The sequence below is a fragment of the Rattus rattus genome, chromosome 18 (genome assembly GCF_011064425.1).
Source record: "Rattus rattus isolate New Zealand chromosome 18, Rrattus_CSIRO_v1, whole genome shotgun sequence".
Lineage (NCBI taxonomy): Eukaryota > Metazoa > Chordata > Mammalia > Rodentia > Muridae > Rattus > Rattus rattus.
Window position 1 is genome coordinate 29,982,164 of NC_046171.1, and position 18,461 is coordinate 30,000,624.

Here is an 18,461-nt window from a genome sequence, read left to right on the forward strand (position 1 = left end):
TGATTTTTGGTTTTTAAGCTCTACAGATGATAGTCCTATTCAGTCACATTGAGAGTCACTTGTTAGAAAATAAATCTTGACGTAAGTATGGGCTTACAGAATGTGTAGACAAGAAACTGAAAGTGTTATGCAAGGGCATCAAACATATGACCGCTATATGGATTAACCCTGGGATTGCAACCTACGGCTGTAGACTCAATTGCAAAATCAGGAGAGTGATTCACATCCCACAGCTGCCTCTTGACATCTTCAGATAGCTAGCCAGCACTTCATACTTGTCTCCGTTCTTTGTTTCGGTCATTTCAAAACATTAAATCGACTATATATCAGAAGGTTAAGTGTGATAGAGACATATGTGAGTAACAGGGGTAGATAGATAGACAGATAAAATAAAAATTTAATAAATAAGAGGTAATATGTTAAATTATATAGCCCATTAAAACAGCTTTAGGATGATAGCAGCTTCAACTGTGAGAAGAGTGGCAAAGGTCAAGGTACCCTTCTATGTTGTCAACTAGCCATAATTATACACTATATATACTACCTATACAATATGTATGATATTATACATATCATATGCTATATACTATACACACTATATAGTATATATGCTATATACTATATTTACTATATATACTGTACACTATATGTACTGTATATACTATATGTACTATATATACTATATGTACTATATGTACTATATATTCTACATATTCTACACATTCTATATATACTATACTCTTGCAGCCTCTGATAACCTGAAAGCTTAGTGTTCATGAGTCACTATGAATTTGGAAAGGCTACTCAAAAAATGAGGTCTTCACATCTCCAAGCCTGTCCCAAAGGCTCTTGAGCATCAGTAATAGATTAAGCCAGTGGCAAGCAGCCCAGAGAAGAGTCTGCAATGCTCCTTGCTTCTGGTAGTTACATATTTAATAAGTTCATTTTCCTTAGGTGAGTCTGCACTTAGGTTTCTAGAGAATTGAATAGGGTAGAAATGCCACTTTGCGGGTGAGGTCATAAGGAACCTACTCTCCCTCTCCATTTCTTGAGGAAAACTCACCACTGTGGCTTTGAGGCAGCACCTTGGTGAATCTCCCAACAGCCAAAAGTGGGAGCTTGTTCATTAAGAAGCCCCCTCCTCTTCAGTCCTTCAGATGAGACCCAGCTAACAGTCTGGTTGGCTCAGCTGCATCTAGATTCTTATCCCCTTAAACCTACAGCACAGGAAAATGTCTTTGAAACATCTATATTTTAAAATAATTTTTCTGTTACATATATCCTTATTATTCACTCAGAGCTTCTGAGTACTCAACAACATCTGTGAAGACTTCCAGGATTGGACACAAAGAGCTGTATGTAGTCATGACCAGGCTGCTTTGATTAATAAGATTTATTTCAGCTTGGAATAGATATGACAATAAGAGTGAAGATGTCTAAAGTCTGCTCAGGTGCTCTGAATATAAGACGAGGTGATGAAATTAATTATGGTTGGCAGCACCAAGACAAGGGTCTGGTGGCAGTCTTCTCCATCCTAAAGCCTTCTCTCCATACATCACTCACACAACCCTAGACTACACATGGATAGTCGAGCCAAAGAGTCTTCAGGATACAATTTGGAGTTTTACTACAGACCCACTGCCACACACAAAACTATTTCTAATCAGTTGCCTTTTTTGTCTGTATTTGTTTCAGCAGATTCTCAGAATTTATCATGCTTTGAGGCTTTGTGCAATGCAACCTTTCTCGTATAGTTTTTCTTTCACTTTTCTCATGACGCAAATTATTCTTTGACATGGCTGTAAACAATGCCTACCCAGTCTTACTCTAATGTAAAAACTAATTTGAGCCCTGAAAATGACCATGAAGACTATTTCTTAAGTAAAGCACAGAAGTATTTGATAGATTAACCCACTAAAATATTGGGTAAGTATGTGGTAAAAATGCATATGTAAATACACAATGCAACAATATTTTAGAATTCTAAGTATGTACTCTGTTATATGTCAAGAACTTCAGCCATCTTTTTTCTTTGTACAGGAGAAGAAAACCTCCTGGCAATTTTACGACGAAGATGGTGGAAATATATGATCCTGGGATTCATAGACTTGGAAGCCAATTATCTGGTGGTCAAGGCTTACCAGTACACGACTCTGACCAGTGTCCAGGTAATGAAGACTCTTCTCAACTTTCTAGATAGCCCACTTCGAGTTTCTTTTCTTTAGAAATCTGTATACTACACAATGTGGTTCCCTTTTCTTTTTTTTTAATTTTAAAAATTTTTAGAAAATTTTGAAAATAGATTCTTCTCCCATACAATACATCCCATCCACAGTTTCCCCTCCTTCCACTCCTCATAGTTCTTTCCCACCTTCTCTCTTTCCAGATCCACTCCTCCTCTTAATAAAAGAGCAGTCTCCAAGTGACAACAGCCAAACAGTACAAAAATGAGATATAATAAGTCAAGGCCTTTGTCCATACAATAAGAAAACACTCATATCAAGATTGGACAGAGCAATAGAAGGAAGGAAGTCTCTAGTACAGGCTAAAGATTCAGAGATATTCTTGCTTTCACTGTTAGGAGTCCCACAAAAACACCAAGCTAACAGCCATAACATGTACTCAGGGAACCGTGTGCATCTGGACGCACGTAGGCTCTGTGTTTGTCTTTTCCGACTCATTGAAACCATACAAGTCCTGCTTAATTGATGCAATGGGTCAGTTCTCCTAATGTCATTGATCCCTCTGACTTCTGCAGTCACCTCCCCTTCCTTGGGCTTCCCTGGATTCTGAGGAAAGGGGCCCAATGGACACCTCCAATTTGGACTCTCTCTATATAATGTCTGGCTGTAGGTCTCTGCATCTGCTTGCATCTACTCCAAGAGGAAACCTCTCTGATGATAACTAGGCAGAGCAGAGATGTATGAGTATAGCAGAATATCAGTATGAATTATTTCGTTGTGATTGGCTCTACCTTAGGTCTCTGGGCTATCCAGTCTCCAGTTCCTGGATATCTAGGCCATGAAGGGCATGAGCTCTCTTTTGTGAGGTGGGCCTCAGATTCAACAAGACATTGGTCACATTCACAAGTTCTGTGTAACAATGACTCAGCACAGCATGCAGGCAGGACAGATTGTAGGTGGAGGTTTTCTGTGGTGTTAGGTAAAGAGGGGGCCCAGAGATCTCCCTTGGAAAGGGAAATAGACTAGAGTCTGTAGGTGGTTTTGGTGCCCAGGTTTCTCTTTCTGTAGCCTGCAGGCTGCCTTCCTACACCAGAGAAACTAGAACATGGAGTGAAGTCTCCAAGACAGCACCTGTTGGACCTCTCTATTTTCAATGTTCTGTACGGATGTCCTTGGCAATGAAGTCCCACTGTCAGTCTTCAAAGAACAACCTGCTGTCCTAACACGAGCATGGGTTATTTAGGGATCTTTATGGGACCTCCTCAGCCAAAACACTGAACAGTTCCATGACTGGAAGCCTTGCCTAGCACAAGTGGCCAGTTCAGATTCTCCATTACCAGACATTCTCATGAAGGTCCCCATCATGGAATTCAGAAAGTTTCCACTGCACTAGGTTTCCACACCCCTCACCCAAATGCCCCCCCCACCCAGTTCCAGTCATCTCTCTCCTTCTTTCCATCCCCTGCACCTGATCCTTTCTGTCCACTGCAGAATCTATTCTATGTGCCATTCCAAGGGAGATCTATGTGTTCCTGTAGAGCCCTCCTCTTTACCTAACTCCTCTTTCTGTGTGGATTGTAGCTTGATTTTCATTTACTTGATAGCTAATATCTTCTTATAAGTGAATACTTATAAGTGAATATTTATCTTTCTGGGTCTGGGTTACCTCACTCAGAATGATTTTTTTTCTAGTTCTTTCCATTTGTCTATGAATTTCATTAAGCCATTTAAAAAAAACAACTATGTAATACTTCACTGTATAGATTACCACATTTTCTTTAACAGTTCTTCTATTGAGGGACATCTAGGTTGTTTTCAGTTTCAGGCTATAATGGGTAAAGATATAATGAGCAGAGTTGAGCAAGTGCCCTTGTGCCAGGCAGGATGCAGTGTCCTTTGGGTATATGCTTGACTTGTATAGCTGAGTCTTGAGGTAGATCATTTAAAAATTGAACTCCATTTATCTGTCATTAATTTTTCCCAAATTGGGTATAATTGGACAGCTTTTTCTCTTTGTTCTAAATATACCAAAATAATCATTTACAATGCAAAAAAGATAATTCATGGATTTGAATGCTGCCAACTAATCTTGTGTCAGCAGGAGAATTATTAATAAGTATAAAAATAAATCTGATTTCATCACAACTTAACTCTGTTAGAATGTTAATAGACTTTGATTAAATAAGCAAGCTGCTTAATAATCTTTTCTTTTAGCTTTTTAAAATGCATTGACTATTAAATATGAAGGGATATGGTTTTTTTCCATAAATGGATAAAATGTATGAAGAATATGTTATGTATGAAGAAAGAAACTTTGCTTATGTCTCTTAATCTCCCATCCCCTCATACATATGCATACATGCATGCATATACACGAACACAAATACCAGCTTAATCTAGTTTTTATAATTGCTGGATACTCAGTTGCCTTGCAACTCCAATCAGTTTGATTGCATTTGTTTCACCCTCATTTTTCCTTTGTGCAGAAATATTATTGATTTCACAGCTGTCCTAGAATTCCAAGACAAAAGCAAAATATTTTTCACCAATGAGCATGCGCTGAGATTTGATGCCAGCCCTCCTTTTAGTTTGTCTTGGAGCTACAAAGGCATAAGTGAATACACAAATACACAAATACACAAATACACAAATACCCAACTCAGTGTGCACATCACCAACTGGGATAAGGAGTGACCTAAACCTTGGTCCCCTTTCCTATTTAGTCACAGTCCTAATTTTCATATGAATTTCAAAAACAGTTTCTTGGTCTACCTTGGTTGCTATGATAGCATAATGGAAAATAGATAATGTATAATGAGTACAGAATGATTGGATCACTGTACTCATTATATGGGAAAGTCAATTATCAATGAGTGAAAACAAGGACAAGAGTAAGAGGAGGGGGGAACCCTCATTGGATAATGTCTCTGATCTTACCAGTGGCCTAATTACCTCTTAATGACTTCATTTCTACATACTCTTGCAACAGCAATTAAACATTTACATAAGATTTGGGTGATACAAATATGGAAATGATAGTAGATAGTTTAAAATAAAAGTAGCTAACATTTTTCCTGGACGATGTCCAGTTTGTATTTATTCTTGACACATGTGTGTGAACACATACAGATTGACACACTGAATATGGAGGTCTGATGACCACCTTGGGTATCATTTCTCAGGTGCTACCTACTTTTATTTTGACCTAAACTTGCTCAGGCTATGCTCACTGACCAGCAAGCCCAAGAGATCTACTTGTTTCTTCCTCTCCAGCCCTGCAATTACAAACTCATGTCAACTCTGTTCAACACTGTCTTTTACTCGAATTCTGGAGATCAACTTCAAGTTGTTCTGGTTGCAAAGCACGCATTAATAATGTCTGAAGTATCTGATCTCTGGGCCCAAACCATGTCCACACACAACTTTGCATTCTGAGAGCATTTGTGAGACGAATTACAGTGAAGGTGTACAGTACAGCAGGAAGTGAACCAGTAGAGAAGACCTGACCACGCCCTCTTAACTTAGTCTTTAAAATCCCGTGGCTTTTGGGCTGGCATTGTAAGCTAATGTCCAAATGGAGAAAACTCAGAGTTCCTGAATGTATTCTTTAGCATGTCCTTTATAAAATTATCTACATGGCGTCTTTGTTTGTTTGTTTGTTTGTGGTTTTTTTTTTGGGGGGGGACTCTCCTTTTATCCAGGTGTAAGAGCTTCTGCATCTGGAAATTGAATTTCCTATTTACACATTTTCCTTCTTACCTTTTCCTCTATAGAAAAATTTCCAGAATGCCCCATGCACAATGCCCAGGATACACTACTTCTTTGAGTTACAATATATTTTGACATGCTCCCGTCCTATGTTCTTGGTAAGATTTTAGACATCTTTAAAACAGGAACTGTGGCTTGTTAGAATAACTTATAAATAATGAATAAATTGGCCTTTAGAAATATATGCATCTAATATGGTTATAAGATTTCCATTTTGCTTTTATTTTTTTATTTTTTTTTATTAACTTGAATATTTGTTATATACATTTCGAGTGTTATTCCTTTCCCCGGTTTCCAGGCAAACATCCCCCCCCCCCTCCCCTTTCTTATGGGTGTTTCCCTCCCCACCCACCCCCCATTGCCGCCCTCCCCCCAACAGTCTAGTTCACTGGGGGTTCAGTCTTAGCAGGACCCAGGGCTTCCCCTTCCACTGGTGCTCTTACTAGGATATTCACTGCTACCTATGAGGTCAGAGTCCAGGGTCAGTCCATGTATAGTCTTTAGGTAGTGGCTTAGTCCCTGGAAGCTCTGGTTGCTTGGCATTGTTGTACATATGGGGTCTCGAGCCCCTTCAAGCTCTTCCAGTTCTTTCTCTGATTCCTTCAACAGGGGTCCTATTCTCAGTTCAGTGGTTTGCTGCTGGCATTCGCCTCTGTATTTGCTGTATTCTGGCTGTGTCTCTCAGGAGCGATCTACATCCGGCTCCTGTCGGTTTGCACTTCTTAGCTTCATCCATCTTGTCTAATTGGATGGCTGTATATGTATGGGCCACATGTGGGGCAGGCTCTGAATGGGTGTCCCTTCAGTCTCTGTTTTAATCTTTGCCTCTCTCTTCCCTGCCAAGGGTATTCTTGTTCCCCTTTTAAAGAAGGAGTGAAGCATTCACATTTTGATCATCCGTCTTGAGTTTCATCTGTTCTAGGCATCTAGGGTAATTCAGGCATTTGGGCTAATAGCCACTTATCAATGAGTGGATACCATGTATGTCTTTCTGTGATTGGGCTAGCTCACTCAGGATGATATTATCCAGTTCCAACCATTTGCCTACGAATTTCATAAAGTCGTTGATTTGATAGCTGAGTAATATTCCATTGTGTAGATGTACCACATTTTCTGTATCCATTCCTCTGTTGAAGGGCATCTGGGTTCTTTCCAGCTTCTGGCTATTATAAATAAGGCTGCGATGATCATAGTGGAGCACGTGTCTCTTTTATATGTTGGGGCATCTTTTGGGTATATGCCCAAGTCAGAAAATTGGACATTGAACTGCTTTTATTTTTTTAATATCAGCAAACTAAGAAAACACACAAGAGAATTGCAAGCTCTAACTGGAGAATAATTAAGCACTTGTCTTTCCTTCAACAGTGATCATCGTGGCTTTAAAAATGGAAAAACCTTTAGTTACATCCTAGTTACACTTACAATGTTCATGTATAGTGGATATTAATAAAATAGGCTTTATGAAATAGGTACTTTATTACAAATTCCTTTTCAAAAATCTTTTATCTATTTTCAATGATAACTTTTTTTTAAATCATGGAAACAAAAATCATTAGCAACATTCTCTTCAAATGTGACAACTGTTGCCACTGTATAAACAGTAGTTTTTTTGAGTCCCACTTTTCATTGACTTCTTCAGTTAGAAACAACCTCTTTTCTTTGTCCAGTCTTTAACACTTAGAAATAAAATAAAAGTATGTCTTCCAGTGCAGGTTCCTCAAATAAAAATCTTCTTTAAACATACCTTACACAGACAGAGGAGGTGGGAAGGGGGAGAGGAGATATAGATAGATAGGTAGATAGATAGATAGATAGATAGATAGATAGATAGATAGATAGATAGATGGATGGATGGATGGATGGATGGATGGATGGATGGATGGATGGATGGATGGATGGATGGATAGATAGATAGATAGATAGATAGATAGATAGATAGATAGATAGATAGATAGATAGATAGATAGATGAAGAGAACAGTTTTTAAATACCTTCAGCCAAGTCTTTTTTATTATTTGGGATATATTTCTCTCTTCATCTTATAGTTATTGATATCTTTCTCATTTTAAAACCCTTTCTACATTCAGGATGCTTTCAAATCATATATTAATTGAAAGTGCAATAAAACCTGTCTTTAATGGTAAAGAAGTATCTTGGGTCTTACATAGAGCACTTACATAGAGAAAGGGCAGTCTTCAGCAGTCAGTCAAATGTCTAAATGACAGCATCTATCTCTCCCTTTTCTGACCCTTCTGGCTTGTCCAACTGCAGGCCTGTGTTGTAGTCATAAGATATATCACTGCCAGCATAAATCAGAGCCGTATGCTTCTTATCTCCTGACCAATGAAAGAGAAATAAACAGATAAATAAATACAGCATGGGCGCATAGCCAATGAAAAAAAGCTTACAAGTCTACTCTGTTTGGAACATAACAGTAGCCAAGGAAATACTGGAATATTGGAACAAATTGGATTAGATGTCAACTCCTTGACCTAATAAGGAATGAGATTTCTTTCATCAGTTTACTATAGAAAAATGCTTCTTAGTAAGCTTGCTACTAACAATTTTAGTAGGACAGTCCCACCCAATTATATCTCTGTTACATATTGCAAGCAAGACAGGTGGATGCAGGAGGACCAGCTGCCATATCCTTACATCTAATTTAGCTCCTACGGTTCTACTAGGCCAACTGTGGAAGGATTCTGCGGTCCCTATGCTCCTATAGTGCTTTCTTCTTGCTCCATTTTCATAGTTTCCTTCCTAAATAGAAGCTAATTTGTATATCTCTATTTAACTCACTGAACCCCAGATCTTTGACCGCAAACAGGATTTCTTTTTCACCTTTGATGCTCTAGTTCCTAGTAGAAATCCATCACATACTGGATAGTCAATATTTTTAAAGAGGTTAATTAAATTGCATCCTTCTCTGGCATTTGGGGGAACAGAAATCCCCAACAGTTTCCCACCTAAATTTAGAGGCTTCTGGGACATCTATGAAGGCTTGGATACACAGGAAAAGCAGAATACTGGCTCCTTGCCAGACCATAAGGTAATCCAGAATCAAAGTTTATAAATGGCTGTAGGGGAAATAAGGAGGTCTCTCCTGTGGATCTGTGTTTGATGTCTCTTTTTCTTTTCTTTTCTTTTTATGCTTGTCTTTCAAAAGTCGCAATCAATTATTGGTCATTTAAGATTTCTGGGTTTTTTCCCTCCAATTCTTTTCAAGTTTTTCTTTGTGGGGAAACAGTAATGATTAATTCCTAACATTGCTTCACTGAGCGTCAGATTTTTAGGTCAATGTATGTTATACACAATCTTGGTTTGTGTTCTCTTGCATGAGGGAAAACCAACATGACCAAAACCTGGAAAGGAAAGAGTGATTTTTGTTATCCATAGTAAATAAACCCATTAAATTAAAAAAACAAACAAACAAAATCAGTCAGGGCAGAAGACATTTGCTCCAGGAATCATGGCTACACTGTCTCTTGCTAATTTAATTCTGCTTGGTCATTACAAATTTGTGAAGCTAGCATAGAGGCATAATGATTTGCCCCTTGTTTCTATAAATATCAACTGAGTATACAATATCTGTGTCAGTCCAGGCCATCAATAAGGGAAATGATAAGCCTCCAAAAAATGTGCCAGTTACTGCAGGTGACGGAAAGTGACGTGGAGGAGCCTTGCCATCCAGAAGATTATGGGCTGGGAAAAGGGAGGTGAATTGTGGTTGTACTGATAGTAATGTTGGGTACAGTCAAAAAGCAGATATCCGAGTGCTACAGTGTCCAAGGAAGACAGGAAAGATGGCTATTGGAAAGCAGAGAAAATGCCCATTGTTATAGAGGTTTATGAGTATTAATAACGTGTGTTAAGGATAGAACATAGATATGACTCTATATAAGAATTCTATAGCTATATAGAAACTTGGGGCTAAAAGCACAGAGGCAATGTTCAAGGAACACTATTTCTATTCCGTTCACATAGTTATCTCAAAATAGTTCCTGAATACTTGTGGGTTTCAAGCATTGGTTTGAAATAAAGATGATTTGAACACTTGAAAATACATAAAATTTGTGGCTATTCCTCCCTTGGAGCCCCTGCTACTCTTAGGGGTTCTCACTTTTCTGGAATCTACATTTACTCTCGTGAGCCACACTAGCCCCAAGCATTCTACAGCCTAGCACAGCTTCCTATTAGGGACTCCGCTCACACTCCCAAAAACCCAGTTAAGTCATGACTCAACAGACTGGGACCCAACAACCAGATTTATATGTTAAATGCTCAGTGTATAATACGTCCACACAATTAACTTACAACCGATTGATAAGGATATAAACTGCCCACCTGGATAAGATACAGTTTGCTCATCTAGACACACAAAATCCTGTACACATCCATCCCTTAAGCATAGTCATAACAACCTGTATATGTGCAGAGAGAAATCTTAACATTCGCCTCCATATTCTCTGGGCTGCTTCCCCTCTCGCTCAGGTCTCCTCCTCTCTAAAACTTTTCTCCCGCTTATCCTTCCCTCCAATGACAGGCCTCGTTCTATCCTGTACCTGCCTTCACCTGCATAATGACATCAACCTCCATACCAGTTTGTTTAAATGAAGCAAATTTGTGTTGTTTTCAGCTTTTAAAACTGAACAACAGAAGCTATGACAAACATTCCAGTGTTTTCTTTGTATCATCAAAATGTTCACTCTTCTAGGATTAAATGCTTAAAACTTCTACTGCTTGGCCATACAGTGTGTGCCTATTTGGATTTAGAACCCATCAAATTAATTCCCAGAGGGGCCGGCTATACCACCACACATTTCCATCACCAACACAGGAGTAGTCTAACTTCTATCTGCCCCAACATTTGGTGTTACATTTTTAATTTTACCATCCTAAAAGGTATACGGCAATGTTCTGGTGCACTTTAATTTGTGTTTCTCTAATGACCAATAATGTGGAACATTTGGGAATGTTTTTTAAACATTTCTAGTATAATTGAAAGACAAAGTTAACAGCAGTTTTTCAAAAGACTTTCCATGTGGGAAAATTATGATAAAAGAACACACCAAGAGTGAAGGAACCCCACTGCTTCCTTTAACTCAAAGGAAAAGGAGAGAGGGTGACACCATCATGCCTGATTTATAAGGATTCTTATTCTAAAGACACAGTTGTGAGTTTTTATCTCTTGCCTTGTAAAGAATGAATAGGTTGTGGTTTTGACTTTGAGACAGATTGGCAATGACATTAGGGTTCATTTAACTGCTATGCTATTTTTACAATGGTGCTATATGAACCATTGCAGTAGAAATACTGGCTTTACAACTTCTTGCCCAAAGATTATTCATCTTTTTCAGCTGCTAAAAAGCAAGCAGATTAAACCAGCGCTGCCATGTAATACAAAGACAGGGTCTCTTCAAACCTGAGAGCTTGGCAGTTAGAATAAACTCATGTCAGAATCGTTTCCAGTGCTTGCACTGACCCTCCCCATAGGCCTGCATCTCTGATGCAAATGCCTCCACCCCCACCTTCTCACGGAGCATCTTCCACAGCTTAGAGAAAAATCTAGAAACGTCTTCAGCCCTGATTGTTTTTCTTCCTAATATGAGCACAACAGAACTAAAAGCAACTCCCTGGGGTGCGGTGTGGTACCAACCGAACATTAATTCCACAAGGCGAGCAGCAGGTATGAGAGCCTCATCCTTTTCCTTTGCCCTCAGGCATTCTGGGGCCACACTTTGAATTTTCAGTGAGCATTGAATTAGAGAGCATCAGATACAGGGAGAGGCCAGTCAGGCTGTACCTTCTTTGTAAGCTAAAGCTGAAGCCACAGGAATAAATATCCATTCACTGATTAAAAACACCCCGGCTCGACCTAGAGGATGCAACTACTAATCAGACATGAGTCCTGGCATGGGTTGATAGACAGCTACAGCAACAAAGAATCCGAGATAGTCAGTAGAACTACAGCTATACAGGAGAGAAAGGCACTGCTCTTTTTACCTGAGGCTAACTTGAGTGTCTATCTTTCTGGAACCCAGAAAAAGCACACCTATATACATTTGACTCTGGACATATGGGATTGAGTTTATAATTAAGAAGTCAGCTTCTAATACTGTAACTTCTTGTTAATCCTGATGTTTCTACAAATCCTTAATTGAGGTTTGTAGACATTTAACAATTGTCCAAGAAAGATTTTTCAATATATCTAATGGAAAAGCTTTTAACCTCAAAGGGATGTTCTAGATCTTTCAGATTTCCTAGGTGAAATGTCCTGGTCCGATGTTAGAAACTACAGCAACTTCAATACGTGGTACCTCAGCCTAATACTTTGCCAGGTCTTTTAATTGCTTTATAACCTCATCCACCAGAAGAAGTCCACAAGACGATCCAGTCCAAGCTACGGAAGGGAGCTTATGTATTCACTGACTATGGTTGCTAGGGTAATAGTCCAGATAACACAGGAGGTGACAGGGATCAGTAAAGCCATGGGAGGCAATAGGAACTGCACTCTCCCTCCTTTCCCATTAACTCTGTAACTGCCAGTGCATTTGATCCAGTCCAGAATCTATCCATTCCTTTATCATCTCTATTTTTATGGCAATACTCCCTTTCTATTTTACATGATAGTCGTTCATGTACACATTTCCTCTTCCTTTTGAGTCCATAAGGTCTTTGAAAATGGGATGTGCCCACCTCATACACAATAAGCACTAAACAAATTCCCACTGTTTGAATGAGTGCAGAAATGTATTTCTTTTCATTGTACTCATGGCATCACAGACATAATAGATGCTACAATGTATCAAACCCCTTAGCTCTTTCACTAAGCAACTTAGAGAAGGAAGGTTACATTCCCAGCTATTGAGAAAGGCAGTGTGAATGACCACTCTTGGTTTTAGTATCTGTAAATCCACTCACTTCACTCAAATACAGTAATGAGACGCTAGTCATGTCTCAGATGTTCTAATCTCTCAGGATGTACACGTGAGGCTTAAACATTCCAGAGTTCTAGAAATCCACATGTTGAAAGCATTGTATGGAGGCAGATTCATTTGTACTACACTTAAATGTTCAAATTGTCTACTATATACTGAAATTGATCTCTTTTTTTTTTATTAACTTGAATATTTGTTATATACATTTCGAGTGTTATTCCCTTTCCCGGTTTCCGGGCAAACATCCCCCTCCCCCCTCCCCTTCCTTATGGGTGTTCCCCTCCCCACCCTTCCCCCATTGCCGCCCTCTCCCCAACAATCTAGTTCACTGGGAGTTCAGTCTTGTGGGACCCAGGGCTTCCCCTTCCACTGGTGCTCTTACTAGGATATTCATTTTGCTACCTATGAGCAGAGTCCAGGGTCAATGTATAGTCTTTAGGTGACTTAGTCCCTGGAAGCTCTAGGCTTGGCATTGTTGTACATATGGGGTCTGAGCCCCTTCAAGCTCTTCCAGTTCTTTCTCTGATTCCTTCAAGGGGTCCTATTCTCAGTTCAGTGGTTTGCTGCTGGCATTCTGTATTTGCTGTATTCTGGCTGTGTCTCTCAAAATCTACACTTCTGCACTTCTTTGCTTCATCCATCTTGTCTAATTGGGTGGCTGTATATATATGGGCCACATGTTAGGCTCTGAATGGGTGTCCTTCAGTCTCTGTTTTAATCTTTGCCTCTCTTTCCCTGCCATATTCTTGTTCCCCTTTAAAGAAGGAGTGAAGCATTCCATTTTGATCATCCATCTTGAGTTTCATTTGTTCTAGGCATCTAGGGTAATTCAAGCATTTGGGCTAATAGCCACTTATCAATGAGTGCATACCATGTATGTCTTTCTGTGATTGGGCTAGCTCACTCAGGATGATATTTTCCAGTTCCAACCATTTGCCTACGAATTTCATAAAGTCGTTGTTTTTGATAGCTGAGTAATATTCCATTGTGTAGATGTACCACATTTTCTGTATCCATTCCTCTGTTGAAGGGCATCTGGGTTCTTTCCAGCTTCTGGCTATTATAAATAAGGCTGCGATGAACATAGTGGAGCACGTGTCTTTTTTATATGTTGGGGCATCTTTTGGGTATATGCCCAAGAGAGGTATAGCTGGATCCTCAGGCAGTTCAATGTCCAATTTTCTGAGAAACCTCCAGACTGATTTCCAGAATGGTTGTACCAGTCTGCAACCCCACCAACAATGGAGGAGTGTTCCTCCTGAAATTGATCTCTTGATGGCCAATCATTCCCCCAAACCATTGCTACTAGGACAAGTATCAGTGACTGGAATAAAAAGACTGAACCAGTGCAAAACCAACCAATCTGCTCTCATGTTAAAAAAAACTCTCTTTGGACAGTTCAGTTGCTTTTGGACAAGCTTCTTATAGTCCCAACCTCCATATTCACGTGGGAGGTGGCACGTGTGTCTCCAGACATCGTGGCCTTCATGATTTCATGTTGGTGGCTTGTATCCACTTTGAGGCAGCTTGCCAGTTCTGATCATGTCCTTACTTCACCGAGTGAAGAGATTCTGCTCAATTTTGATTCTGACACTCTGCCAGGGGGTTATTTGGGGTTTTCATTGCTGTGAAGAGATACATCCCCACAGCAACTCTTATAAAGGAGACTTTCAGTTGGGACTAGCTTACTGGTTCAGAGGTTTAATGGTACGGTCATGACGGGAAGCATGGCGGCTTGCAAGCAGACAGAGCCCCTGAGTTCTGCATCTGGATTGACGGGCAGCAGAAAGGGATAAAGACACTGAGCCTGATTTAGGATTCAGAGAACCCGAAGGACCCCCTTTGCCCCTCAGTGAGACACACTTCCTCTAATAAGGTCACACCTACTTCAACAAGGCCACACCTCCTAATAGTGCCACTCCCTGGTGACCAAGCATTCAAATCTATGAGCTTATGAAGAGCCATTTCTATTCAAGCCACTGTAAGTTCCACTAGCTCTCTGGAGGGAGGAAGTGGCGACCTTCCATGTTCTGAAGGAAACTCTCACATACTTGGCAATGTCATTTCTCCATATGTTGACAAGAGAAGTACAGGATTAGAATCTCTCCTGTCTCTATGGAACCTGACTTTCTATATCTTTCATTGAGAAAGAAAGCCAAAGGGGACAGGGGTGGCTTTGTGTTTTCAAAGCTGACCAGCCTCTGTTCCATAAAGGATTCAATCTTTTTTCCTCATGACTCAATTTTAGGGGTGCATTTCTCAGTAATACACAATCTAACTTTTAACAAATATGTCTATATTTTACTGGAAGACAATGTGTATCATAAATTCATGTAAAAGAGCTACCCACAAAATGCCCTGGGATTAAGGAGGAGTGACTGACTCTATGAAAGACAGGGAGAACTCCAGAGGTGACATTTGAGTAGGATTTATTGACAACACGAGTCTGACAATAAAACAGGCCAATGGTGATTTTTGGCTCCAGTGGTGCACAGAGGCAGATTATGAATAAGTAAGATGCCCTTGTATGCTTGTTCTCCACCCCCTTTCTCATCTATCTCTCATCTATCCATCTATCTATCTATGTATCTATGTATCTATCTATATATTTATCTATCTATGTATCTATGTATCTATGTATCTATCTATCTATCTATCTATCTATCTATCTATCTATCTATCTATCTATCTATCTAGTCCTTGCTTCCTCTCCCTGTTTGCCTACCTAAACTAGAGAGTCTAACCACCCCCATTTTATTTAATACACCTCCACTAGCCCCAAGGATAAAATAATGCAGCCACCAATAATCCACTCTACTGTTCATATCCTGCCCCCAGCTCCTAAATGCAGTCCTTAGCCCCTCTGAAGTGCAGTTCCTTTGTCCTTTCTGCAATCAGTCCCATAGAGCCTGCACGGGTCTCCCAGCAGTCTCAGGAGTCTTTAGAATTGAATATGCCAGAAGTTGCATAATAAACAGCTGTTCATTTTGCTTAGATTATTTCTACTACCTGTGTTCTTTCCATCAATCCAACTTAAGGGGGAAAGACATGCATTATTTTCAGCAGTCCTATTCTTTTATTCTATTCTTTGGCTGAAATTTTAAAGAAAGTGATGGATTACATAGCTATGTGCAAAGTGATCAAAAAAATAACCTGCTTGAAGTCCAGAAGAAAGGAGAACCACCTCTGACTAGCTTTGGCATGATTAACTATTTTAGATTAATGAAGCCATTTGCCAGTGGATGGGGGCAGGGGAAGCTCCTGGAGATGAACAAGAAATGGTTCTTATATGAGCAAAACCTTCCAGTACAATCTTGTTTCTGAAGAGAAGACATCGTGGGGAATTGTCCGGGCCTGGTCTACTTAAGTCATGCTTACCTAGCACCAGATTCTAAACTCCCTTTAAGCTCTGGAATCCTATTGCTTGGCACACAAAATAAAGAACACACCAGGAGTACAAGGGAACTGCCTGACTGCAGTGGGCATGTTCTTGAAACAATATTTTAAATCAGATTTTGGTCAACAATTCATACTTTTTTTAAACACATCAGAAAGTAAATAAGAATATTTTTCATGAGTGGGAAATTATTTCAGACTGTGTGTAACAGCTCCACTTGCTTCCTTAGGTGTGCATGCTATTTAAATGTATGGCAACCAAAACGTGTCTCTAAGCTAGAATTATATCACAATGTTTCTCATTTAAATCCTCAAAGCAAAAGGCCAACTTGACTAACCTGACATGTTGGAAATGGGGACTAGAATAAATGGGAAGACAAGGAAAACTCAGGCTTAGATTTCTCCAGGCCCCCTTTATGCAGATTGGTCTGGAACCATTGACTACCTCCTCCTTCCAGACACGACTGCCACCTACAGAAAAGAACAGGGAAATTATGAGTAGACAGAGACACAGAATGAATGTTCAGCCAGTGCTTCATTCATTTAAGTAAGGAAATATAAGCTTAGTGAGCATCTCTGGGATATATATGTGGGAGGAAAGAGAGTGAGAGAGTCTGGGGAAGAGAGAGGGGGAACTGGGGCTATTTAATACTAAAGCCACTTCATTGCCCAGCTAAAAATTCTGATATGTGGTAAATAAATGCAGGGCTTCACTTAGTTCCATTCTGAGATCTTGCCAATCAAAGTGTACTCAGCTGTTGGGCCTACACATTTGTCCTTGAAGTGATGTCTACAAAGAACAAATATCTTGGTAGAAAGTTAGAATCATTTTATTCCACCATCCTCCCTGCCATTCTCTGAGAAAAAAAATCTAAACATGACTGATAATCTCTCCTAATTCATTTTATGTTCTTGAACACTACAGATTATTGATAAGCTGAAGGAGACGTCAAAGATACTCTGTGTCAAGTACAATAATTGATTAGGGACTTTTAAAACCAATCATCTAGTTTTGGGTTATCTATAGACCACTACTTGGGTGATCCTCCAGAAAGAGACAATGGACTTTAAAGAAATAGTTGATAACACTTGGCATCCATGATTAATCAGTGAAACATAAAAAATAAGAAATAAGCAATTGTTGGCGATTTCATCAGGAACAACTTCCCACATAAGAATGTTCTTTACTTTTTAGTAAGAACATGCTCCTCTTGAAGTATTAGTGACATCTTCTTTCATAGAAACACAAAATGATTAGCAAACAAAGCAAATTTTGTGCAACCACAGCCCTATTATACTTCAAAGGACTCATTTCTCAACCTGATACAATCGTTCTGATGACCATTGTTCAAAACCATTCAGAGTTTCTCCTTTGAAATTCCTTTCAAAGACAGTTTTAAGACATGTAGTTTTTTTTAAATTGCTCCTCTAGACATACAGGGAGTATTACATAGCTTAATCTAGCATTTCGGATTTTTTCCAAATAATAAACTTACCCTCAGAGAATGAGCAATTTCTTTCATTAATGAGTACACAGAAGGCAAGTTCGGAAAGTTAAAGTGGTTCTGAGTAAAGAGCATACATTAAAATATAACTGTGACCTTCTGGTGTGACTATTGTGAATGACAGCCATGCTCAGATGAATGAATTCCAATGCATTACAGGAGATTAGGTCTGTAAACACCTATACAACCTATTCAAGAAGTGGCAATTTTCTTTTTCCGTTTGAGGAAATTTCTCATCATTTTCAACACGCCTCTCATTATGCACAAGCATAACTGGAGTGTAGGCAGAATAATGTCCTTTCAAAATGCTAGTGTTCTAATTCCCATAATATGCAAATGCACTACCAAAATGGCAAAATAGATTCAGAGTTGTGATTAAACTAATGATATTGAGATAGTGGGATTATCTGAATTATCTGGGTGACCCCAATGTAATCACAAAGATCCCTGGAAGACAGAGTCGGGGTAGGGAACAAGGCAATGGAAACTGAGGGTAGAGCATCAGAAAGATTTAAAGGTCTCACACTTCTGCCTTCAACGAGGGAAGAAGTAGATCCTCACATTGCATCTACCGTCAGGAAACCAGGAAACAGAGATGAATGCTTGTGCTTGTCACTTGCTCCTTTTCATATGTGCCGTGTTTGTGGGAAACACACCTAGGTTGTACTCTG

General features: G+C 39.4%; 1 protein-coding gene across 2 annotated transcripts in view; it reads left to right on the top strand.

The window, feature by feature from the left end:
* Slc35f1 (solute carrier family 35 member F1) overlaps positions 1–18,461 on the top strand; it is a 384,770-nt gene that overhangs the window by 300,533 nt on the left and 65,776 nt on the right. For both annotated transcript variants that reach the window (XM_032888242.1, XM_032888243.1), the window contains exon 3: positions 2,041–2,168. In XM_032888242.1, the coding sequence (XP_032744133.1) occupies positions 2,041–2,168 (128 nt within the window). The remainder of the gene's footprint in view (positions 1–2,040; positions 2,169–18,461) is intronic.